Raw genomic sequence first — 26,812 nt, forward strand, 5'->3', positions numbered from 1 at the left:
TATATAAATTTTCTTTAGGCAGAAATGAAAAAACAGTATATATTACATTTTTAAAAAAATATCTACATAAATATATAACTGAGGTTCTACTACAATAAACTCTTAACACTATTCTTTTAAAAATAAAAGAACATACCTTTGTAAGGATGGTTTTACCATAATTCTTTGTGCTCGTCAAACCACTATTCAAATAGATATTTTTCTTCCCAACTGGGCTATAATAAGCTAAAGTCAAAAGGAAACAAAGATAAATTGCTTATTAAATACAGAATTATAATATAATCTAATCAGCTTATAATCCCAGCATCATATTCACATAAGAAATGGAAAAACTTACCCTTTGGACAAACGCCTCCATGGCTGTTTGCTCTGGGAGAGCCAACATAAGCTAATCCAAGAGTTCCCATATCAAAATCTTGGTATGTGAAAAGGTGTGCCAAGCAAACTTTAGATGCTTCCTCAGCTATATCAAAGCTAAATTGCTTTGAAAGACAAAAAAAAAAAAGCATTCTTAGATTAACAATTACATCAGACCAAAGATGTAATCTAAATCAACTAAACATTCCAGAACAGAACCATGACCGCATGCAGCTCAGCACCAGCAATCACAACCCCGTGCAGTGCTTTGCTCTTTCCCTAAAGTGCTCCTCCACCTGCACCGGTGAGAGGCAGACACTGTCATCTGGCAAGGGGCACAAAAGGGAAGAGTTCGGGAGCTTGCTCCAGCTGTTCAGAACTAACTCACTGCTCCTCCGAGGGCTGTTCTGAAGACATACAGCCTAGGACTAGAGATGCTCCAATTTGTTAACGGGATTGCAGCACCCCAGACCAAAACAGATCCCTCTCAAGTATTTCAAGGATTCATCTGGTTTTATAGAAATTTTAATCTTAAACTTTTTTGAGTGTCATAATATATAGTCATTTATATAAATATACACTTATAGAAAAGCAAATATACCCAGTTTTATGTTACTAAAATAAAGATTTTACATCCATTTAAGTCAATGCTGCAGGTTTGAGAGGATTTTTTTTTTCTCAATTTAAAAGGGCTTCATACATTACTTTAAAAACCTCTACCATAACCATCCAGCGTCTCCAAGTTTAAAAAACCTTAATTTTGGGGTTTTTTTTATTTGTTTGTTTGTTTGAGACAGGGTCTCGCTGTGTCACCCAGGCTGGAGTGAAGTGATGCAATCACAGCTCACTGCAGCCTCGACCTCCCAAGGCTCAAGTGAACCTCCCACCTCAGCCTCCCAAGAAGCTGGTACCAAAAGCGTGCATCACCATGCCCGGCTAATTTTTGTATTTTTTGTACACCATGTTGTCCAAGCTAGTCTTGAGCTCCTGGGCTCAAACAATCCACCAGCCTCATCCTCAGCCTCCCAAAGTGCTGGGATTACAGGCATGAACCACCATGCCTAGCCAAAACACTCAATGTTTAAAATGCTTTAAATGAGAGGCCAGAGAGCCCTATATGAGGAATGAAGTGTGGTTACATGGGGATTCTGATAGTTCCGTGGTAAAAGGGTGAGGCTTCTAAGAATATTCTAGGAGCCTCAGGGAAGAAAATTGGAGAGGAGCATCTGTCAACGTAAGTCATTCTTCTCTTCGGTTCCTCCCCTGCCATGGGCTGTCTGGAGGCTCACAGAAAAGCACACAGGCACAGTGGTTCAGCTGTTCTAGGAGTCAGGAGATCTGTGCTCAATTCGACCTCTGCCACTACCAGTTGTATGACTAACCAGACAAGTCATTTAATCTTCCTGTTACTGGTTGAATTGTGCCACCCCAAAATTCAAATGTTGAAGTCCTAACCCTCAACAGTACCCCAGAATGTGACTCTATCTGGAAACAGGGCCCTTAAGGAGGTAATTAAGGTACACTGAGGTCATACGGGTGGGCCTTAAACCAATATGGCGGGTGTCCTGATAAGAAGATCAGAATACACACACATTGAGGGAAAGACCATGTGAGAACACAGGGAGAAGACAGCACCTACACCACAAGTACCGTGGCCTCAGAAGAAATCAACCCTGCTGATCCCTTGATTTTGGACTTCCAGCTTCCAGAACTGTGAAAACCCCAACTTCTGTTAAGTCCCCCAGCCTATGCTGCTCTGTCATGTCAGCTGGAATAAACAATAACACTTGCTGAGCCTCTTCACAACAATGATGCTGTCTCAACCAACCTTTCAGGGTGCTCAGCAGATCAAATTAAACAGGGTATGAATGAGTACCACACAGGTGCTGCACATTATGCTTCTCCATCTGGATGAAGAGTTATAATATCCTTCAATTCTATTAAAGCTTTGAAAACTTGATTTCAGCCTCATGAGACTCTGAACAGGAATCCAGATGAGCCACACCATACCTAGACTAGCCCATGCAAACTATGAGATAAATAAGTGTTGTTCCAAGCTGCTCCACTTGTGATAATTTGTTAAAGCAACAACAGGAAACTAATACACTTACCAACACATTAAAATATAACTACTATCACTTCATAGAAAGTCACTCTACACCAAAGTAATAGCACACACAAACTCAAGACACTGGAATCACATGGCAGTATCCTGTTATACAGCAAGACTCCAAATGATGTAAAATGATTAAGTTAGCCATCTTTAGATTAATCGCCAGAATAAAAACACAAAAATTTTAAATTCCTGTAGAGAACTTTCAGATCTCCAAGCTATATTTCTACTGTCCGATACATGTTCATAATCTGTTTGATAATTACTGCCCTAAAAGATAAACTGACAAGCTTCAGAGAGCCCTGAACTAAGTGTCCCAAACTAACAAAACAGTGTGCAAAAACTCTATATATTCGGTATCCATGTTATTTTCTAGAGCAGATCCACTGATTGCCTCATTAGATCCTCAAAGATATTAAGGTTAAGAAGCACTGCTTTGGCCGGGCACAGTGGCTCACACCTGTAATTCCAGCACTTTGGGAGGGCGAAGCAGGCGGATCATCTGAAGTCGGGAGTTCGAGACCAGCCTGACCAATATGGAGAAACCCCGTTTCCACTAAAAATACAAAAATTAGCTGGCCGTGGTGGTGCATGCCTATAATCCTAGCTACTCAGGAGGCTGAGGCAGGAGAATTGCTTGAACCCGGGAGGCGGAGGTTGCAGTGAGCCGAGATCATACCATTGTACTCCAGCCTGGGCAATAAGAGTGAAACCCTGTCTCAAAAAAAAAAAAAAAAAAAAAAGCAGCAGCATTGCTTTATAATGTTTTTCTTTTTCACGGAGTTTTTGTTATTTGTTGTGTATGCTGTTACATGGGATGAGGTTCCTGCTGGATCAGCTGGGGGAGATTGCTTCTTGGTTTCCATCTTTTCCAATATGCTCCTTCATTAAAACACATACAATCCACATAGCAGAAATCATAAAGTGGTGTTAATATCCAGGGTTCCAAGACCTACCTCTAGCAACATCTTCACATCCCAAGCATCCTTTTCTTCATTTGGGTAACTTTTTGCCATATTGTAATGCTTTTCACCAGGTTTTACCTCTTGTGGAGACTTGAGAATGCGAATCTATACTTAAAGAGATAATATACTTAGAACACTTCCAAAATAAGTCAGAAGACTCTAAATACTGCATTATTTTATCTGTTCAAAAAAAGAATTGTTCTAGAAAAAAACATTTTAAAACCAAAATTCATAAATTCTTCAGTTCTAATATTCAATGTTTGAAACAAACAGAGAAGCATATGGTATGGAAAACATGTCAATTAATTATTTATAATAATATGAATGTACTCCTACATTTTCATATCCTCTATGTTTATTTTGAAAAAATAAGAACTTGGGTTACAGGAGTCTAAAATAATTATTAGAACTATAGTCAACAGTTTAGGAAAGAATAATAAAATATACATCTCTTTGTGCATCAAAGGAATAAAAGACTAAGAACAGAGGCTTCTCCTTATATGTGCATTTCAGATAAATTCCTATTAAACCTGCAAAGAAGGGAAAAAAAAGTAACAAAGGCTCCCATTAGTAAGTGTGAGATAAAGAAAAAAGGAAACTATGCTCAGCTCAGAGTTTCTGTGTGTCTCTCTTCCCTGCCTGCCTGCCTGCCTGTTCTGGTCTCCTCTGCCACTGTGTGGTAAGCTTACTGGGGTGGACTCTGCAGTTTTGATGGTGGCTGGTCAAGGTCAAATCTGGGACAACTACTTAGAAGCCCACCATGATGCACATCTAAACCACATCCTCCAATCCATCCTTCATCAGATGTAAAGAAGTTAATGTTTTAATCTCCTATATTATTCCTGTGTTCTTCAATTGGTTCCAAATGCCTAAGCAAAAAGAAAATTTACAGGGTCCCTAAAACTCAAACATGATGCAGCTATTTATAATAAAACAAATGAGGCAGCTTTACATGCATGAACATGAAGTACTCTCCAACATACTGTGAAATGAAAAAGCGAGGTATAAAAGTGTACTGTATAGCACCGTTGTGTCAAATACAGACATATACATATACTATACATGCATATGACATCTCTAGAAAGATACATATGAAACTAGTGACATGAATGTCTTTGGGGAAAGGAACTGGTTTAACAATAAACAGGTTGCAGAGACTTACTTTTCACTGGTTTTTGTACTGTGTGTATGTTACCTATTCAAATAATAACTTAAAAAGAAAATGCAAAACAGTGAAAGAGAATGAAAAGGGAAAAATCTCTTAGTTTTATACAAATAATATCAAAGTTTAACATTTATAAATATGGTGAATGATTTAAAAATTTTTTTTAAACCTCTAAATTCTATACTGTAGAACTTATAAAAATATGGTTTACTACAAAAAGCCTGGAAAAAAAATAGAGATAACAATTTATATAACTTACATATCAAAATGTCTCTCTGCCCAAAGTAATACCCTATGTCAGAAGTCTTTTTAGTCTTAGCAATTTGAAATAACTCTTCATATGAGCTATTAAGATGACACTAATATAACATTGCTAGACACACTCTGTTAACAGATTACAAGAAATCAGAAGGAGACATCTGAGGGGAAAGAACCTAAAGGTTCTGTATATATAAATACAGCCTTGCGAAGGTACCCGGTATTTTTTAGTAAATTTTCTGACTAAGGATTCAACGGTACGTGTCACAGTTTTAACGAAAGACTTAAGCATAATCAGAGGAGGGAAAGAAACTACAGAGAATAAAAAGGCCATGAATTCAAAGAAGGAACAAAGCACAGCAGCGTAAAAGGCTTTCTGCCTAAAGTGAGACTAAGGACAGAAAACTTCACAATCTAGAACTAATTAACATCAAAAATACTGCACAATTCATCAGAAGAAAAATCATTGGCATTTGAGAAAACTTATTTACAATTATTGTTAAGGACAAGTTTTTGGGTTTTGGATACAAGTCACAAATATTTACATTACATAACTTAAGTGAGTAATATAAGCCATATCTATTGATAAATACCTGCTCTATCTGTATTCCATAGCCTTTAAAACCCGCATTATCCCATGAAGTGTTCCGATAGATGTCATCAACTCTGTCAATTAGCTCTATCTGTGTGTATTTAAAAAAGAAAAAAGACATTATGTAGCTCTTTACCTCTCCTGGCAATGCAATATAAAATCTATGGAGGAAAAAAAACCCTCAGTTTAGAGGCCATTGCAGAAGTTTCTACTTTCACAAAAACTAGCATTAAGATGTTACTATATCTGAGTATTCCCAACCTTTGGCCCCAAACTTAAAGTGCTGTTACCAGAATAAAACAATGGTATAGTTTAACCTAAATTTCAGGTACTCAATTGCACATGGAACCAAAATGATGAGTAACAGGCTTTTGTAAAACTACCGTTTCAGTCAATAATAAATATTAAATTTAAAAGTCAATCAATATACCTGAAATACAGTTGACTCTTGAACAACATAGATTTGAACTTCAAGTGTCCACTTATATGTGGATTTCCTTGAGCCTTTGTCACCAGAGACAATATGACCAACTCTTCCTCTTCCTCCTCAGCCTACTCAACATGAAGACCATTATGATGATCCACTTCCACTTAGTGAATGGTAAATGTATTTTCTCTTCCTTATGATTTTTCTTTATTTTATTTTATTTTTTCAGAGACAAGGTCTTGCTCTGTCACCAGGGGTACAGCACAGTGGCACGATCATAGCTCACTATAGCCTGAACTTCTGGGCTCAAGCAATCCTCTCACCTCAGCCTCCTGAGTAACAGAAGACTACAGGCGTACACCACCATGCCCAGCTTTTTTTTTTTTTTTTTATGATTTTCATCATAACATTTTCCTTTCTCTAACTTACATGATTGTAAGAACACAGTAATAATACATATAAAAAATACGTGTTAATCGACTGTTATTTTATTGGTAAGGCTTCTGGTCAATAGTAGACTATTAGTAGTTAAATTTTTGGAGAATCAAAGTTATACAGGGGCCGGGCATAGTGGTTCACGCCTGTAATCCCAGCACTTTGGGAGGCTGAGGCAGGAGGACTGCTTAAGCTTAGAAGTTTGAGACCATCCTGAGAAATTCTCCATCTCTACTAAAAATCAAAAAACTTAGCCAGGAAGGGTGAACACCTGTTGTCCCAGCTACTCAGGAGGCTGAGGCAGGAAGATTGTTTTGTTCCAGGCAATAGAGGCCGCAGTGAGCTACGATTTCGCCACTGCACTCTGGCCTGGGCAACAGAGTCTAAAAAAAAAAAGTGACATAAGGATTTTTGACTGCAGAGGGAAGGTCAGTGCTTCTAACCCCCACCCCCTGGCACTGTTCCAGGGTCAACCATATTCCCTTCTAAAAAGAATTCCATCTTCACTCTGTCTCTTGGTGAGTACCTCAAATGTCTTCACCAGAAACAAGTAAGGTGCAGTGGCAGACAACTGCCAACCCTATTCCCCCACTCTCACCCCGAAAAGTTCAGCACTGAGGAATGGGTAAGAAGACAGCCAGAAAGAACAAGGTTCATTTCAGCAACCCTCCTTCTTTTGCTCTCAGATTTGGGAAAACTGGAGAAGGCAGGCAGTATCGTTTCCAAGGAAAATGACATGAGAAAGAACAAAATGCTAATTACCTATCTTTTTCTCAAAGAGAATATTCTACTATTCAAAAACTGGGTTGATAAGGTTTGTTCCAGCAACTGTGAAACAAGTTATGTCTCAGAAATTGTAAAAAATACAAATTTCAAGACTAGATCTCTCATTATATTCATATTTGTAGTGTAATGAACAAAGAAGTAATATAAGAGGAGCCCCTTAATACAAAACCCAGATTAAGAGAGAAGCTTTTTAAAGTAAGAATCTCTATCTTAGGAACAAGAATCACAGTGACTCTTACTAGCCTCATAATAAATTCACTTGATATGGGGCCGAGTGCTGTGGCTCACACCTGTAATTCCAGCTACTTGTGATGCTGAGGCAGGAGAACTGCTTGAACCCAGGAGGTGGGGGTTGCAGTGAGCTGAGATTGCACCACTGCACTCCAGCCTGGGCAACACAGTGAGACTCTGTGTCAAACAAACAAACAAACAAAAAAATCCACTTGACATGGAAGGGAAGGGAAAGAAGGGTAAGGGAGGGTATGAATAAAATGGACAGCATGTGAAAAGCAAGGCAATGAGAAAGACATCTTCACCGTCCCAGCTTCTTCTTGCTTCATGAATAGCTGCATTCTCCATTATTGCCTCAAAAACATCATTTTGGTCAGTGCCAAGTAATCATGACGAATGAGGTCATACTAGCAAAAAATGTCAACGAAAAATGATTTCCCAGACTTTAAAAATCGTAATAGTTGGCCGGGCGCGGTGGCTCAAGCCTGTAATCCCAGCACTTTGGGAGGCCGAGACGGGCGGATCATGAGGTCAGGAGATCGAGACCATCCTGGCTAACACGGTGAAACCCTGTCTCTACTAAAAATACAAAAAAAGAAAACTAGCCGGGTGTGGTGGCAGGCGCCTGTAGTCCCAGCTACTCGGGAGGCTGAGGCAGGAGAATGGCGTAAACCAGGGAGGCGGAGCTTGCAGTGAGCTGAGATCCGGCCACTGCACTCCAGCCTGGGTGGCAGAGCAAGATTCCGTCTCAAAAAAAAAAAAAAAAATCGTAATAGTTCGGCCGGGTGCGGTGGCTCATGCCTGTAATCCCAGCACTTTGGGAGGCCGAGGCGGGCAGATCACGAGGTCAGGAGATCGAGACCATCCTGGCTAATATGGTGAAACTCCGTCTCTACCAAAAATACAAAAAAATTAGCCGGGCATGGTGGTGGGTGCCTGTAGTCCCAGCTACTCGGGAGGCTGAGGCAGAAGAATGGCTTGAACCTGGGAGGCGGAGCTTGCAGTGAGCCAAGATTGTGCCACTGCACTCCAGCCTGGCCAACAGAGCAAGACTCTGTCTCAAAAAAAAAAAAAAAAAATCATAATAGTTCATGCTTAAAAATCCAGTATCAGCACTTCTTACATCTTTCCTTCACTTCTGTGCCCTAGAGCTAGTTATGACCATGAAAGTCCCACCTATTTCAAGTGAAGTCCAATGACTAGGTCTTTAACATGACAAACAAAACTCACCTTCCTCTCTGAAATATACATATAAGCAAAAGATAAACATGGGTTCATGCAAATACATATTTTTATATTCACATGTGATACCACAGGTTCACTGCCATGATAGCAGTAATGTTTTTAAAGAGCTCACTTATATCAAGGAGGAAGACTACATTATAACCTCTCCCAAACCCTATATGCATAAATTCTAACATGCACAAAATATTAGTTCGAGGGTAAAATGGGTTGTCATAAATTTGAAACTATAATTTCCATACAGTAACATAAAAACCTCAGAGAATATCCCTCAAATATTTTAGGGAAATAACAGAGTATCTGGAACAGATCTGGTTTCATTAAGTTTCATGGAACGTACCCACCCACAAGAATTATTTTTTCAATTACTTGATGCAATATCAAATACTTACTAAGTAATTTGTAGTTGTACTCTCTTCTCCTCTGCCCATGTATCTGTAGAAGCGATGATCTGCTACCACCAATAATTTACACGTGTTCTTCATGGGATCTGGGTCAGCTCTTCTCTTCACTCGATGAACAAGCTCTAATATGAATTTGTATGCACTATTAAATCAAAATTCACCAAAACAAGGAGTTTTATGGTAACACTTTAAATCTAATATATTTTTGAAACAAACATTATGTGAGCTTAATATCACTACAGGATCTTGAACAACAAAAAAAAAACAATTTGGAGGAAGACAGAAAAGTGAAAAGTAACATAAAGTTTAAACACTGTAGAATTCAAAACCAAGGACAAGTGCCTTCTTAATTTTTCAAATACAGAAACTTTAAAAAGTGTTCAACAGAGTAAGGCCGGGCATGTTGGCTCAGGCCTGCAATCCCAGCACTTTGCGAGGCCAAGGTGGGTGAATCACCTGAGGATGGGAGTTCGAGACCAGCCTGGCCAACATGATGAAACCCCATCTCTATTAAAAATACAAAAATTAGCCAGGTATGGTGGCGTCTGCCTGTAATCCCAGCTACTCATAAGGCTGAGGCAGGAGAATCACTTGAACCCAGGGTGTGGAGGTTGCAGTGAGACAAGATTATGCCATTGCAATCAAGCCACGGCAACAAGAGTGAGACTCCATTTCTAAATAAATCAATAAATAAATAAACAAATAGTGCTCAACAGAGTAAAACATTCACCTAATGCTGGGCTATGAAGCTGTCAGTCATATTCTACAACAAGAAGTTTATGAATTAACCAAAATAACAGTAAAAATGTCAAAATATTCACATTGAAAATCAGTTTGTGTTAATAGGACAACTTTCTTGTGAAATAAATTAAGAATTTATTTACATATTAAAATGCTAATATATATTTTAATAATATTGTAATAACATAACCATCTTTGGCCTGGCACGTTGGCTCACGCCTGTAATCCCAACACTTTGGGAGGTTGAGGTGGGCGAATCACTTGAGGCCAGGAGTTCGAGAACAGCCTGGTCAACATGGTGAAACCCCATCTCCACTAAAAATACAAAAATTAGCCAGGACTGGTGGCACGTGCCTATAGTCCCAGCTACTCGGGAGGCTGAGGCAGGAAAATCACTTGAACCTGGAAGTCAAAGGTTGCAGTGAGCCGAGACTGCACTGCAAAAACAAAACAAAACAAAACAAAAAAATCTAACCAGGGGTGTTTTGGGCAGTAAAATTCCAAGATGGTTATGTTTTTTAAATGACCCTAAATAGACTGTCCCAAGATGGACATAACCTTCTTGTATTCTAAGCAGTATATACATAGGTCTCTCCTGCTACCAATTAATTTCTTATAAACTCTAAAGATTGTCTTTCCACCATTATTATCATTTCTAAATATCTGCAAGAATATTTTCCGTCGGATCACTCCATTTCCCTTTTCCCTAATCTTTTTTAAAGTCTAATCTTTGTTGTTCCCATTATTTTCTAGAGTTTTCAACTCTTACATCATAGACAAAAGAAGTTGAAAATTTCTGGAATAAAACTCTTATTTGCATGCCAAATACTATAGTTACTTGACAATCATGTTATTTTTTTTATCAAATAACAACCACCCCTATTGAAGTCAATTGTAATATGTTTGTTTCTTATTTGAAATACACTCTTTAAGCCTTACCTTCAGGTGGTCCTCTGTCTACTAACCCTTTTGGGAGCAACTCTTCATTATCCACTTTTAAATAACCACACACTTTTGGAGACTGCAAACGTGAAACATTCTTGATATCTTCAGATTTATAAACTAACATTCTTTTGTCTTTGGTATCATTAACAAATCTCCAAAGTGGCTAAAACAGAAAATATACACGACTGAGATGGAAAAAAATAACAATTCCTAGACACTAAATTCTAACATTCTTTGCTTGTTCTTAGATAACATTCATTTCTAGGTTAAGTAAACTGATTAGTCATGTTATTAAAATAAATAATCTCAATTTTTAATCATACGGAGCTTCTAGGCTGATAAGTAAACATGTAGATCATAAACTCTGATTATTTTATCTGTATATAAATAAAGCTTTACATACTTTGCACATTATGAAATCTTTCAGAGGATGCAGAAGAGAAAAATGCATATCATTTTCCACTCATTCATTCCAAAACATTATGTAATATCTACTGTATACTGGCACTGTTATAGGTGATGGTGCTATAGTAATGAAAATTGGACAAGGTTTCTGTTCATGCAGCATCTTCATTTTAGCTTCCTTAACACTTAGGTGTTTGACATCTTTTTGCCACGTTAGGCTTTATCCACACAAAAGAACAAACATATTTATATGAAAGAAAACTCAGAACTTGCAACAATAGGTCTGAACCTTATTACTGGTTTCAGCGAATGCAGTTTTTAAAAAAAATCTCCACTTACAATGTTACAAGGCCAGAGTAAATCACAATTAATATACTCTAAAGTTTACCCAAGTCAAAAGGTTGTTTGTTTTGTTTCAAAGCAAAGTTATTCTCTGTAAGAACACTGGTCTCATCAGAACCAGGCGGTTTGTAGAGGACACACAAAAAATATATTTATCTCCATCAGGGAAATGCAAATCAAAACCCCAGTGGGAAAAAAGAACCCACAATGAAACACCCCTGTATACCCACTAGGATGACTATGATCAAAGACAAATACTGGTGAGGATGTAGAGAAATCCAGAACCCTCATATATGCTGATGAGAATGTAAAATGTTAAAACCACTTTAGAAAATAGTCTGGCAGGTCCTCAAAGGTTAAAAGTAGAATAACCGTATGACCCAGCAATTCTGCTCCTAGTATATAACCAAGAGAAATGAAAACACAAGGAGTAATGTAAATAATAGCTAAAAAGTGGAAACAACCCAAATGTCCATCAACAACTAATCAATGAATAAACAAAATGCAGTTTATCCATACAATGGAGTATTATTCAGCAATAAAAATAAATAAGATACAGATACATGCTACAACGTAGATGAACCCTGGAAACATTATTCTAAGCGAAAGAAGCCACACACGGGCTGGGCGTAGTGGTTCACATCTGTAATCCCAGCTCTTTGGGAGGCCAAGGCAGGCGGATCACTTGAGGTCAGGAGTTTGAGACCAGCCTGGCCAACACAGTGAAACCCTGACTCTAGTAAAAAATACAAAAATTAGTCAGGTATGGTGGCAGGCGCCTGTAATCCCAGCTACTCGGGAGGCTGAGGCGAGAGAATCAGTTGAACCCAGGAGGCGGAGGTTGCAGTAAGCCGAGATCATGCCACTGCACTCCAGCCTGGGCGACAGAGCAAGACTCCATCTCAAAAAAATTAAAAAATTAAAAAGAAGCCACACACAAAAGACCACATATAATTCCATTTATATGAGATGACCCAAATACACAAATCTAAACAAACAGTAGATTCCTGGTTGCCTAGAGCTGGGAGAGTTAGGGAGGAAGAGGGAAGGATGGCTAAAGGATACAACGTTTCTTTTTCAGTTCATGAAAATGTTCCACAATTGAATGTGGTGGTGTTTGCACAACTCCATCAATATATGAAAACTGCCTGGCGTGATGGCTCACGCCTGTCATCTCAGCACTTCGGGAGGCCATGGTGGGCGGATAACTTGAGGCCAGGAGTTCAAGACCAGCCTGACCAACATGGTGAAACCCCATCTCTACTGAAATACAAAAATTAGCCAGGCATGGTGGTGGGCGCCTGTAATCCCAGCTACTCAAGAGGCTGAGCAGGACAATCACTTGAACCCAGGAGGCAGAGGTTGCAGTGATCGTGCCACTGCACTCCAGCCTGGGTGACAGACTGAGACTCTGTCTCAAAAATACACACACACACACACACACACAACTACAAAACTATATATATTAAAGGGGTGAATAATATAGTATGTGAATTATATCTCAATAAAACTGTTAAACATTATATGCATACACATCTTTGGTAATCTATGTATGAGGTGGATGTAAGAAACAACGGTTACAGAATTTCAGGGCTAGCAGAGGCCTCAAAAGTTAACTAACCCAACTTCTGGGCTACAGGAATCTTCCATATTTAGTAAAGTTCATTTAGCCTATGAATAGAAGTGAAAATTTTTTTTATTTTGTGTCAAACATTTCTAAATTCACATTGATTGTTTCCTAGTATAGCCAGTCAAGCACAGAAAAAGACAGCTGGCTTTGGGATCAGATATACCTGAGTTCAAACCTCAACGGTATCTCACTATATGCCTTGGACAAGTACCCTGAGCATAACCTCCCTCATTAGGTAAAGCAGTGATAATACCTAACTTGAAGATTATGGAGATTATGTAGGTAATAAATCTAGTTTTATAATAAGATTTCAAAAGAAAAGTGGTCGTTATTAATAAAAGCTAAGCCTATTACCACTATTACTAGTAAGTTGCTGGAAAAAATCATTTGATGAGTAATTGACTAAAAGGCAGAAAACTTGATTGGATCCTGGATTGGAAAACCAAAAAAAAAATCTATGAAGGAGATTCTGAGGATGACTAGAGACTTTGACTATGGCATGATTATTAGATAATACTGTAGAATTCTTTTCATTTTCTCAGGTATGTTACTTTTATTACAGCTATAGAAAAGAGTGCCTAGGGATGCATGCAGAAGTAGTCAGGGGTGAAGTGTCATGATGTTTGCAAACGATTTGCATATGATTCAGGAAAAAAAGAGAGAAAGCTAGCATGACATTATGTTAGAAATTGTGGGCCGGGTGCGGTGGCTCAAGCCTGTAATCCCAGCACTTTGGGAGGCCGAGATGGGTGGATCATGAGGTCAACAGATCGAGACCATCCTGGCTAACATCGTGAAACCCCGTCTCTACTAAAAAAACACAAAAAACTAGCCAGGCAAGGTGACGGGCGCCTGTAGTCCCAGCTACTCGGGAGGCTGAGGCAGGAGAATGGCGTAAACCCGGGAGGCGGAGCTTGCAGTGAGCTGAGATCTGGCCACTGCGCTCCAGCCTGGGCGACAGAGTGAGACTCCGCCTCAAAAAAAAAAAAAGAAATTGTGTTAGAAATTGTTTAAGGGCTACATGGTTTTTGTTTTTTGTTTTGTTTTGTTTTTAATCTTTCTGTAGCTACAGGGTACTTTTTAATCTTTCTGTAGATTTGAACATTTTCTTTTTTCTCTTTTTTTTTTTTTTGAGACAGAGTTTCACTCTGTCACCCACACTGGAGTACAGTGGAGCGATCTCAGCTCACTGCAACCTCTGTCTCCCAGGTTCAAGCGATTCTCCCGCCTAGGCCTCCCGAGCAGTTGGGATTACAGGTGCAAGCCACCAAGCCTGGCTAATTTTTGTATTTTTGGTAGAGATGAGGTTTCACCATGTTGGCCAGACTGGTCTCGAACTCCTGGCCTGAGGTGATCCACCCACCTCAGCTTCCCAAAGTGCTGGGATGACAGGCATGAGCCACCGCACAAGCTGAACATTTTCAAAACTAAAAGTTGGGGGAGGCCAAGCACGGTGGCCCATGCCTGTCATCCCAGCACTTTGGGAGGCCGAGGTGGGCAGATCACAGGTCAGAAGTTCAAGACCAGCCTGGCCAGCATGGTGAAACCCCGTCTCTACTAAAAATACAAAAATTAGGCCAGACGCAGCGGGTCACGCCTGTAAGCCCAGCACCTTGGGAGGCCGAGGCGGGTGGATCACCTGAGACTAGGAGTTCAAGACCAGACTGGCCAACATGGCAAAACCCTGTCTCTACCAAAAATACAAAACCTAGCTGGGCACAGTGGCGTGTGCCTGTAATCCCAGCTACTTGGGAGGCTGAGGCAGGAGAAATGCTTGAACCTGGGAGGCGGAGATTGCAGTGAGCCGAGATTGTGCCACTGCACTCCAGCCTGGGCGACAGAACAAGACTCCATCTCAAATAAATAAATAAAAGTTGGGGGAAATATTATCTCACCATGCAAGTTTAACCCAGGATTATTTATATAAATAGTAAGCTATGGTAAAGTCAGTAACAGTTTAAAATATTTAATGGCTGTGCACAGTGACTCACACCTGTCATCCCAGCACTTTGGGAGGCCAAGCGGAAGGATTGCTTACAGCCAGGCATTTGAGACCAGCCTGGCCAACACAGTGAGACCGCATCAAAAATGTGATGCACTCTACAAAAATTTAACAAATTAGTTGGGCATGGTGGCATGCACCTGTAGTCCCAGCTACTCAGGAGGCAGAAGAGAGGGATTGTCTGAGCCCAGGAGGTCAAGGCTGCAGTGAGCTATGATGGCACCACTGCACTTCAGCCTGAATGACCGAGTAAGACTCTGTCATAATTAAAATATTTAATGATGACGTGTTAAAAATAAGATATATATTTTTTCCTGCTCACTTATATTCCTAAGATCTTAGTGCAGATGAACAATGTTTTTACATCAAGGTAAGTGTAAAGAATTATTTTTTTTCGGCCAGGCACGGTGGCTCCAGCCTGTAATCCCAGCACTCTGGGAGGGCGAGACGGGCGGATCACGAGGTCAGGAGATCGAGAACATCCTGGCAAACCCGGTGAAACCCCGTCTCTACTAAAAAATACAAAAAAACTAGCCGGGCGAGGTGGCAGGCGCCTGTAGTCCCAGCTACTCGGGAGGCTGAGGCAGGAGAATGGCGTAAACCCGGGACGCGGAGCTTGCAGTGAGCTGAGATCCGGCCACTGCACTCCGGCCTAGGCAACAGAGCGAGACTCCATCTCAAAAAAAAAAAAAAAAAGAATTATTTTTTTTCATGTCAGACTTGTAATGTGCTAACACTGTAACAAGGTTCTAGGGTGGCACATCTCATACGTGTGTGAACAGCCAATCACCACACTTATGAACTATAAAAGTATCAAAAAGAATTATAAAGAGTATGAAAATCACCACTGTAAATAACAAATCATTTTTCAATAAAAATTAATTTCATGCAAAAATCCTTCAAGGTATCTGATGAGTATACTTGTAAGTAAACATCTTTGTGTGTCTGTATGTGTGAGATAGGGTCTCGCTCTGTCACCCAGGCTGGAGTGCAGCAGTACAATCTCAGTTTGTGCCTCCAGAATTCAACTGATCCTACCGCCTCAGCATTCTGAGTAGCTGAGACCACAGGCATGTACCACCACGCCCAGCTAATTTCTTTTTTTCTTTTGTGGGGGAGTAGAGACAAGGTCTCCCTATATTGCCTGGGCTGGTCTCAAATCCCTGGACTCAAGCAGTCCACCCGCCTCAGCCTCCCAAAGTGCTTTTTACAGGTGTGAACCACTGTGCCTGGCTAAGTAAATATCTTATAATGAAATATTAGTTATACTCATTTTCATTCTTAGTGAAACAAAGATGGGGTGGAAACAGAATTCCTATTTTTCCAAAAGGAAGTATTTGAAAAAAATGAGTAATCTGGCTGGGCGTGGTGGCTCATGCCTGTAATCCCAGCACTTTGGGAGGCCAAGCTGGGCGGATCACGAGGTCAGGAGTTCAAGACCAGCCTAGCCAACACAGTGAAACCCCATCTCTACTAAAAATACAAAAATTAACCGGGCATGGTGGCACACGCCTGTATTCCCAGCTACTCAAGGGACTGAGGCAGGAGAATCACTTTAACCTGGGATGTGGAGGATGCAGAGAGCTGAGATGGCGCCATTGCACTCCAGTCTGGGTGACAGGGCGATATGCCATCTCAAAAAAAAAAAAAAAAATTGTAATCTGAGCAAATTTAACTTGGATCCTAAAGACACACATTTTAGCTTAACAATAAGCTGGCCAGGCACAGTAGCTCACGCCTTTAATCCCAGCATTTTCAGAGGCCGAGGCTGGCAGATCATGAGGTCAGGAGATGGAGACCATTCTGGCCAACATTGTGAAACCCGTCTCTACCAAAAATACAAAAATTAGCTGGGTATGGTGGCACGCGCCTGTAATCCCAGCTACTTGGGAGGCTGAGGCAGGAGAATGGCTTGAACCCAGGAGGCAAAGACTGCAGTGAGCCGAAATCGCGCCACTGTACTCCAGCCTGGCAACAGAGCGAGATTCAGCCTCAAAAAAAAAAAAAAAAAAAAGAATAAATTATTCTACGGAAATAAGCAAACATATACACTGCAGCAAAAACAATGCTGTGCGTTTACCACACTGCTTTCTTTCTGAGCTCAAATTACGACGATCTTCCTATTCTCCTTTATAGCAGGTCAGAGATAAAGTGTTCTAGAATGTATTGAATGGAAGGTCATTTCCAAGCCTGGCCCTTAATATCCTGTTTAATTTTCTAGCTCTGTTTCCCTTCTGTGAGAACTACAGAGGACATGTGTCCAAAAGTCAAAGCCACAAAGTAGAGGAGAACCACCTAACCCACATCAAGCCACAGGAGAGTAAGAAAAAACCTTGCTTGTGTTAAGCTGCTCAGCTATGGGAGTTTATCTGAAGCCCTGGCACAGCCTAGACAGAGCTTCCTACAGTTTCTTCATTTAACTTCCCAGACTACTCCCTATCATCCAGACTATTCCAACTAAATACATGCACCAAAAGGTGTGCCCAAGGCTATTCACTACAATACCTTTTATTTCAAAAATTAGAAACAAAACAGTTGAGGCCAGGCACAGTGGCCCACGCATGTAATCCCAGCACTTTTGGAGGCTGAGGCTGGCAGATCATAAGGTCAGGAGATCGAGACCATCCTGGCCAACATGGTGAAACCCTGTCTCTACTAAAAATACAAAAATTAGCCAGATTTGGTAGCACGTGCCTGTAGTCTCAGATACTCGAGGGACTAAAGCGGGAGAATCACTTGAACTCGGGAGACAGAGGTTGCAGTGAGTGGAGACCATGCCAGTGCATTCCAGTCTAAGTGACAGAGTTATACTCCATCTCAAAAACAAAAAACAAAAAAATTAGCACACGCCTGCAGTCCCAGCTACTTGGGAGGCTGAGGCAGGAGAATCGCCTGAACCAGGCAGGCAGGGGTTGTAGTGTGCCAAGATCACACCACTTCACTCCAGCCTGGGTGACAGAGCAAGACTCCATCTCAAAAAAACAAAACAAAAATACCCAAAACAGTTGAGCATGAAGTGGGATTGGTTAAATAAATGTTACAGTGTATCAATGGAGCAACAGGCAGCCTTTATTAAAAACCCTAATTGGCCGGGTACAGTGGCTCACACCTGTAATCCCAGCACTTTTGGAGGCCGAGGCAGGCGATCACAAGGTCAGGAGATCAACACCATCCTGGCCAACATGGTGAAACCCCATCTCTACCAAAAATACAAAACTTAGCTGTGCGTGGTGGTGTGTGTCTGTAATCCCAGCTAATAGGGAGGCTGAGGCAGGAGAATTGCTTGAACCAGGGAGCAGAGGTTGCAGTGACCCAAGATCGTGCCACTGCACTCCAACCTAGTGACAGGCAAAAAAAAAAAAAAAAAAAAAAAAAAGGACCCTAATTTAGGCCGGGAGTGGTGGATCACACCTGCAATCCCAGCACTTCGTGAGGCCAAGACAGGCAAATCACCTGAGGTCGGCAGTTCAAGACCAGCCTGACCAACAAGGAGAAACCCCATCTCTACTAAAAATACAAAATAAGCCAGGTATGGTGGAGCATGCCCATAATACCAGCTACTCGGGAGGCTGAGGCAGGACAATCGCTTGAACCCGGGAGGTGGAGGTTGCGCTGAGCTGAGATCGCACCATTGCATTCCAGCCAACAAGAGGGAAACTCCGTCGCAAACAAACAAACAAAAAAAACCACCCTAATTTAGATCTGTATTAACATGAAAAGGTTCATAATCATATCGTTAAACGAAAAATATGTAAAGACAAACTGTACATATTGTATAGTCCTACTAATGCAGGAAAAAATAGTGGGTATACTTATTTGTGTATATACACACAGAAAAAAAATTTGGAAGGATGTCTGTCAAAATGTCAATAGTAGTTATCTGTCCAAGTACAGATTATCTAGTTTCCAAATTTTGCAATGAGCATATATTTTAAAATAAAGGTACTCTTAAAAAATAAATTGATTTGAAAGAACAAGCAAATTTAAGACATTCCAGGGATGCTTTGCCTATTCTAGAATGAATGCATTTATAATATTAGTTCCTTTACTTTCCACTAAACTTCTGACTCTTTCTGGTAGGCTAGACTCCTCAAAACATTGACATTAAATAGTTCAAACATTAACAAACTATAACATACTGCAAGTCCATAGGTTTCTTTTTCACAATAATGGATAGTCAAAAGACTAACAGTTGCGTAATTTGGATATAATTAAAATATATAGTATTTATACCTCCAGCAGACTGTTTTACCCCTATCGAGCACTCAAATACACCTGAACATTTCATTTTGACCTATCTTACTCAGTTTTCCCACAGGTGATCCATTTTAGTGACATCACCACCACCACCCAGAGTTTTCTCATTTTTCAAGAAACACAGAATCAACTTCAATTCACAATTATGTAGTAAACATTTTGTTTTGTAGACTAGTATCTGACAGACAGATATGTGTCTTAACCAATGTAGCCACCGTGGTCTTGATTTCTACTGCTACTCTTTCAGTGGAAGAGCGACCACAGCCTGACTTTCCTAGCTTCCTCTTTAACTTCTCAGATTATGAACTATCACCTTTGGTTGATCTAGCATTTCCAGTGTGTCCAGCAGAAAAACAGAGAAATTGAAAAATAATACTTCACTTTCATTTCTGAGGATGTTTACACTTACTGATTATTTGAGAAAGAATTAAAAAATGAGTCAGGAGGGAAAGTTTTCTCTTCCTATTATCCATCCCAATTATGGTACTTAGAAATACAGGGTATATCATAAGACAGCTTCTTAGAGATTATTCTTTTTTAAAAATCTACTTTCCTGGTAAAAAACTTCAAATAAAAAGAGAAAAGAAGTAAGTATAATTACTTATTTTATTGCAGAACTAAGCAGCTTTTTGAAAATCAGAGATATAAGCTACTGAAAAAAAATTCACATATAAATTTACCTCTATGTTATATTCAGCCCCATCTGTGTTGATTCTGATTATAACAGCATCATCTCTTATGTGGGCTAGAACCCTAGAGTCAGGTTCACCTTAAGAGAGAAAAAAAAATTTATTATTTCAAGATACTTACATCAAATAAGAAACTATGCATTACTCTCAATAAAAATTAAATCCTTCAGGGTGGAATTTGCCTAGTACTGTGACAGCTCTGCAAAACAAGAAACAAAGGCCCGAGAAAGAAGCTAGATAATCTCACCTCCTAAGGGGTAGCCTTAAGTTTAGTCACTTGAAACCTATCCCTTTCCCAAAAAAAAGAAAACTACTAAGATTTTCTTCTGGAATAATTTTATCTACTTTTAGGTAAAGGAAGAACTAGGAGAGACAGAAAGCATGATTTGGAATGTACAGGCCTAGGAACTGTACTATTTGTGGATTTCAATGCCATTTGTTTTTTCATTGCAGAAAAAGGTCAAAAAGTAAACCGCAATTGCTTGTTTGATAGATTTTTCTCAAATACATACATAATAGGATCACAAAGTATTTTATCTCCAAGCTTCCCTGTTTAAAATATAAAGAAAGCTTACAGTCACTGATGAAAAGAAAGGTTAAATTCCTATCACTTAAGAGGAATTTAATTTTAATCATTAAACCAGTTAGTTAGTATGACATTTAGATAATACTCATTTCCTCCTATTAGAATATTTCCACTTCTAAACTTAAATACCTCAAAGAAAACAGTCAAAGAATAGCATTTCTACAATACCCCGTCCCCACTACCCTGCACCAGAAAAGAATATGCAATCAAGTTAGATTTGGAGACCTAACACACCAGACACAGGGGCAAATCAACAAGCTCCATACTAACCAACCACGTGTCCAGTGAAGAAGTCCTGCCATTTCACAGTGTACTCGCTTTCATTTTTACCATCCACCACCACGACCTTGAAATTTTGTGAAAAACGTTCAGTACTTGATGTCAGGTATAATTTAAAATGCCTAAAGAAAAATGCATTCATATTTTACTCTAAGCACACAAATTATAAGTCTCATTTTCATATAATTAAACTTTCTTAAAAAGCCAGAAGCGTTGACATTAATAAGACACTATGCAAGTTACAACTAAAGTCTTATTAGGTACTTAGAGCAATATATCTCCTATAAAGACAAACAGACTAATTTATTTAGCTATAAAAACAGCAGACCAAAATAAACTCACACTAGGGAAAACATATTCAAAGAACTTACACATTCATGTCTCCTGGAAAACACTGAAGAATAAAGAAATACACACGACTGAATAGTTAAGTTGGAATCCTGATTATCTAAAAAAAGTATTATTAAAAACTAATCCAATTATACACTATTTATTGAACACCTACTTGGTGTTAGGTACTATGCATCTATTACCTCCACTTCACACAAGTACAAATTGAGGCTTGGAAGCTAATCAACCTACTCAAAGTTACACAGCTAGTAAATGGTGAAACTGGGAAATAAGCCTGGTTTATTTCAAAACCCTGTATTATGCTGTCTCTAACTATCAAGCTGGGTGGACTATGAGAAAATTCTTATTGCTGTTTAAAATTAATAAATGCTGCTTTCTATATTTAAAAGCACTCATGCGGCCTCGCGCAGTGGCTCAGGCCTGTAATCCCAGCACTTCGGGAGGCCAAGCTGGGTGGATCACGAGGTCAGGAGATTGAGACCATCCTGGCTAACATGGTGAAACCCCATCTCTACTAAAAACACAACAAATTAGCCAGGTGTGGTGGCGGTTGCCTGCAATCCCAGCTACTTGGGAGGCTGAGGCAGGAGAATGGCGTGAACCCAGGAGGCGGAGCTTGCAGTGAGCGGAGATCCTGCCACTGCAAGACTCTGTCGCAAAAAACAAAAAAAGTACTCATACTTTTTTCCTCCTCAAAACCACATATCCCGCAAAACAGTAATCCACAATTACCGTTAGGAAAATAAATATGAGGTATCCAAGACAGAAGTTAGAATATAAACTCCATCAGCACCAGGAGGAGAGGGGAGGAGAGGGGAGGGGAGGGGAAGGGAGGGGAGGGGAGGGGAGGTACACATTCCAGTTCTTTAGTGGGCTTACTATTCTTTTTGTTTTCTATGAGTTTCAGTCCAGTTTCTTTAATTGGCTTACCATTCTTTTTGTTTTCTATGACTTTAGGTCCTTACATGAACTAGGAGTGGTGAGCAAGACTTTCTCAATTATTATTTATAGCTTTTCAGTGTGTCCATGAACACCAAAGACAAAAAAAGGTATATTATTCATCTCACCCACAGAAACAAATTTTGTCAGCTGTGGTACTGAAAATATATTACTTCCCCATGGGATTGCAAAAGTCTTTAAACTACCGGAAAGAAATCTAGACTGGGACTATCTCCATGGCAACAAATATTTTTAACTTTTTGAGCATAACAAGGTAATTTTAGTTTGCTTGTGGTTTTTTAATGGTCAAAGGGAAAAGACAACAATAGAACATTATTTCATAAATCCTTGGAACATTTTCTTCTGCTATCCTAAAACATATCTTCCCACACATTCTCAGTTATGATTTTTCCCTCCAGTTATGTTGAGAACTTTCAAAAGCATACTTATTATAAATGTCTTATTATTTTGTTTTAAAGCTAAGAGTTGCAATCTTACTTAATGTTCTTTTCAGAAAGAAATCAATGGAATTGCATTTTTCATTTGCTACATTAAGAATCTGCTCTAAAGATAAAGACCAAGCAATGATAAAATTCATGTTTTTTGATTTTCCAATATTAGCTTTTGAGTTACAAAACTTCCAACAGAATATGTCAAAATTTCTTTTGCTTTATCCTCTCAAAATTATGTGAAGTCATTTTCTTACAAATTTCTTTAACATTTTCTCTTTCTGACTTTCAACTTAAGAATTTACGGTAACTAAAGACCAGCTAACCAGTTTGAATTAACATTATTTTCCTAATCATTTTTAATGATCCATTTAGTCAGGTATATCACTTTCATTTCTTTATCAGTTCTAGACCTCCTCAAATAATCTGAGATGTTTCACTTTTAGGAGAAACATTTAACTTTTTCCAAAAAAATTCAGGCAACATCAAAAAAAGTATCAAAACAGTATCTGCAGCTTTTTCATTATTTAAAAATAAGATAATTTCTTGTTTTGTTTTGTTTTGTTTTGTTTTTGAGACGGAGTCTTGCTCTGTCACCCAGGCTGGAGTGCAGTGGCGCAATCTCGGCTCACTGCAAGCTCTACCTCTCAGGTTCACGCCATTCTCCTGCCTCAGTCTTCCAAGTAGCTCCGACTACAGGTGCCTGCTGCCACGCCCAGCTAATTATTTGTATTTTTAGCTATATTATTTGTATTTCACCGTGTTAGCCAGGATGGTCCTGACCTCGTGATCCATCCACCTTGGACTCCCAAAGTGCTGGGATTACAGGAATGAGCCATCTCGCCCAGCCTGTAATCAATAATTTCTTGATTTATCTAAATCAATAATTTTCTAAATCAATAATTTATCTAAAATCAATAATGTATTGATTTATAACAAAAAGGAAATGAAACCTGTAAGGCAAATTTTAAATAAGTTTCTTTTTTTCTTAAGTTACTTCAACTCTTCATACAACCTCTCAGTATTTCCAACTTTTTTGAACCTCTAATAGTTACATCCAAATTTAATGCAATGATCTTGGTTTAAATTACTTTGCCTTCCACTGCTATCGAAAAACAGAATCTTCTCATTTACCATCAAGTACTGAGTGGTTTCAGAGTTAACTCAGCCCTGAAACAAACTGATTATTTCAGCTATCTTTGTTTGTTTTTGTTGTTGTTTTAAACTTTAATAACGCAATATGATAGAAAAGAAAGGCTTGGAGTCTGACAAACTTGGCTTAAGTCCTGCCTTCATTTACTCACTGTCTGACCTTGGCCTTAATCTTTGAATCCTAAGTATTTATCTACAAATGGAACTAATATCACCTAATAACTGAATGGTTTTGGGGATTAAAGGAAATAACCTATTTTAAAACACCTGGTATAAAATTCCATAGACTATTAGACAAATTTCCCATTAAATATTTCGTATGGAAACTTTGTAAAACAAATTACATACTTCCCTGCTTTCTTACACAGAGAAAAGATAACAAGTGGCTACGATTTAATATTTTCTTAAGGAATCAATGTCATCTACCAAATTTGAAAGAGAAATATGTAAGGCTATGGAAGTTTTTGCCTCTAGAATAGGGATTCTACAGGCCCCTCAAATTCAACTTTAAAAGAAACCCAAAAAGCTAAACTTCGAATTATTTTCATTTTATAGTTTCCTCACTCTTCCTTTGCTCCTACTCATCTCTTGCTATTATATCCACTTCTTCACCAAACTCCCCACCAGTATAGCAGAAATAACACAAGTTTTGGGGTCCAACCTTTGTTCAAATCTTGTATCTGTCATTTACTAGCTGAGTAGTTTTGAGCAAGTTACTAAGCTCTCTAAGCCTTAATTTTGTTTTTTGTTGTTGTTGTTCCTTCAAAAAAGGAACCACTTTTAGAGATAACTTATGTAAAGTGCCAGTAAATTACAGAAAATAAGCACCTGATTAACTGTAGCTATTACCAATCTGCTCAAATTTGGTGTAAGTTGAAAGCTAATAACCAATACTGTAATATTCTGACATAAAATCTAACAGAAAGAAGTCATTAAAAAATAACCTAAGGATAATTACAATAGCTAGCAAAAATTAAAATAATTTGCATTAAAAATTTGCCTAAAATAACCATATGACAATGGACCAATCTCCTTAATATACTAAGCACTGCTACAATTCAGTAGTTAGAAAGACAAATTCAATAGAAAAATAGTCAAAAGATATAAAAAGGCAGTTTACAGAAATATAAATTACTTACAAATATATAAAAAGATGCTCAATGTCACACAAAATGAAAATCAAAACAACTATAAAATACCATCCCCTTTAGAGGGGTGAAAGTTAAAGGCTGATAAACCTAGTATTGGCAAAGATAACAAGAAACAGGTAAACTCATATATTGCTGCTGGAAGAATAAATTGGTCAAATCTCTTTGGGAGGAAAGAGTAATATCAATAAACATAGTATACATATCCTTGACCCAATAATTCTCCTTCTAGGAATATATCCTATAAAAACACCTCACCAAGGTATACACTTACAAAGATACTCACTAGAGCATTGTTTGTTATATTAAAAAAATCACTTTGGTTAAACACTATCCATCTGTAGTGTATTAGTCAGTATGTTGTTACAGTTCTATGCAATAGGAATATTTATGCAGCTGTTTAAAATGAGGTAAAATATGCTATCTATATCACCTATACACACACACACACACACAGACCTATAGGCAAAAAATATGCATTAAAATATTTTGGGCCGGGCACAGCGGCTCACACCTGTAATCCCAGCACATTGGGAGCCCGAGGCAGGTGGATCACCTGAGGTCAGGAGTTCAAGACCATCCTGGCCAACATGGTGAACTCTCATCTCTACTAAAAATACAAAAATTAGCGGAGCGTGGCGGTGAGCGCCTGTAATCCCAGCTACTAGGGAGGTTGAGGCAGGAGAACCACTTGAACCCGGGAGGCGGAGGCTTCAGTGAGCTGAGATCGTGCCATTGCACTCCAGTCTAGGTGACAAGAGCAAAACTCTGTCTCAATAAATAAATAAATTAATTAAATTAAAAATCTGGAAGTTTACACAGGAAACCCCTCTGGGTCTGAGAAGTGTAACTGAGTTAGAAGTAAAAACTTTGTATATACTCCATGGCTTGTTTTTTAAACCAGATGCACATATTCCTATTATTTTTTTAACACAGTTGAGAAGGCTTGTCCTATATAAAGAATAAAGATGGCCAGGCGCAGTGGCTCATGTCTGTAATCCCAGCACTTTGGGAGGCTGAGATGGTGGATCACTTGAGGTCAGGAGTTCAAGACCAGCCTGGCCAACATGGTAAAACTCCGTCTCTACTAAAAATACAAAAATTACCCAGGCGTGGTGGTGTGCACCTGTAGTCCCAGCTACTTGAGAGGCTGAGGCACAAGAATCACTTGAACCTAGGAGGCAGACATTGCAGTGAGCCAAAATCACACCACTGCACTCCAGCCTGGAAAACAGAGCAAGACTCTCAAAAAAAAAAAACACCAATAAAGAATAATTCAGTCAATTTATATTCTCCATGTGTCTGTTTTTTGATACTGAATAAAGCTTCCTAAAGACTTTAAAAAGAGGCCTGCAATTATCTAACATTTCAATGTGCAAAACAACACATGATATTAAAATCACTCCTGAAACAGAACATAGCAATCAATTTATGCTAAGAAGTAAGAAGAACTCAATGTAGAAAGAACATTAAATTTGGGCCAGGCATGTTGGCTCACACCTGTAATCCCAGCACTTTGGGAGGCCAAGATGGAAAGACCACCTGAGTTCAGGAGCTCAAGATCAGCCTGGGCAACAAGGCAAGACCCTGTCTTTAAAAATAAATTAATATGAAGCAGGTTAAAGAATCTTGGAAACTAACTAAAGTAAATAAATAGAACATGAAATTCTAGACCCAGCTTGCCACCAGGCAGTGGAGTCCTGAACAAAATATTTATCTCTTCATACATAAAGATAATATTTAGCACATGGCTGATGGTTCTAAAGTAGCAACAAAAACAAAAGGTTTTATAAGCATTCAATTAATTAAAATTATCTGTTAGAATTTGTGAAACATCATTACCATCATTAAGACCTCTGCAACACCTATTTACTTTTTTAAAAATACTCATCAGTATGAACTTTATTTATTTATTTATTTAT

General features: G+C 38.9%; 1 protein-coding gene and 1 non-coding gene across 4 annotated transcripts in view; both read right to left on the bottom strand.

Annotated features, from left to right (window-relative positions):
• Nucleotides 1-26,812, bottom strand: part of ADAM17 (ADAM metallopeptidase domain 17) — a 68,141-nt gene that overhangs the window by 27,727 nt on the left and 13,602 nt on the right. For 2 of the 3 annotated variants that reach the window (XM_003908253.5, XM_031654929.1), the window contains exons 3-10: nt 20,843-20,973; nt 19,978-20,066; nt 10,656-10,824; nt 8,964-9,097; nt 5,452-5,541; nt 3,427-3,540; nt 338-482; nt 137-225 (exon numbers count right to left, since the gene is read on the bottom strand). In XM_003908253.5, the coding sequence (XP_003908302.3) occupies nt 137-225; nt 338-482; nt 3,427-3,540; nt 5,452-5,541; nt 8,964-9,097; nt 10,656-10,824; nt 19,978-20,066; nt 20,843-20,973 (961 nt within the window). The remainder of the gene's footprint in view (nt 1-136; nt 226-337; nt 483-3,426; nt 3,541-5,451; nt 5,542-8,963; nt 9,098-10,655; nt 10,825-19,977; nt 20,067-20,842; nt 20,974-26,812) is intronic. The other variant, XM_031654928.1, reaches the window with a different exon arrangement.
• LOC116270447 lies at nt 15,753-15,854 on the bottom strand. Its single transcript, XR_004178482.1, has one exon. It is a non-coding gene; the product is annotated as a small nucleolar RNA U13 (small nucleolar RNA).

The sequence above is a fragment of the Papio anubis genome, chromosome 14 (assembly GCF_008728515.1).
Source record: "Papio anubis isolate 15944 chromosome 14, Panubis1.0, whole genome shotgun sequence".
NCBI classification, from domain to species: domain Eukaryota; kingdom Metazoa; phylum Chordata; class Mammalia; order Primates; family Cercopithecidae; genus Papio; species Papio anubis.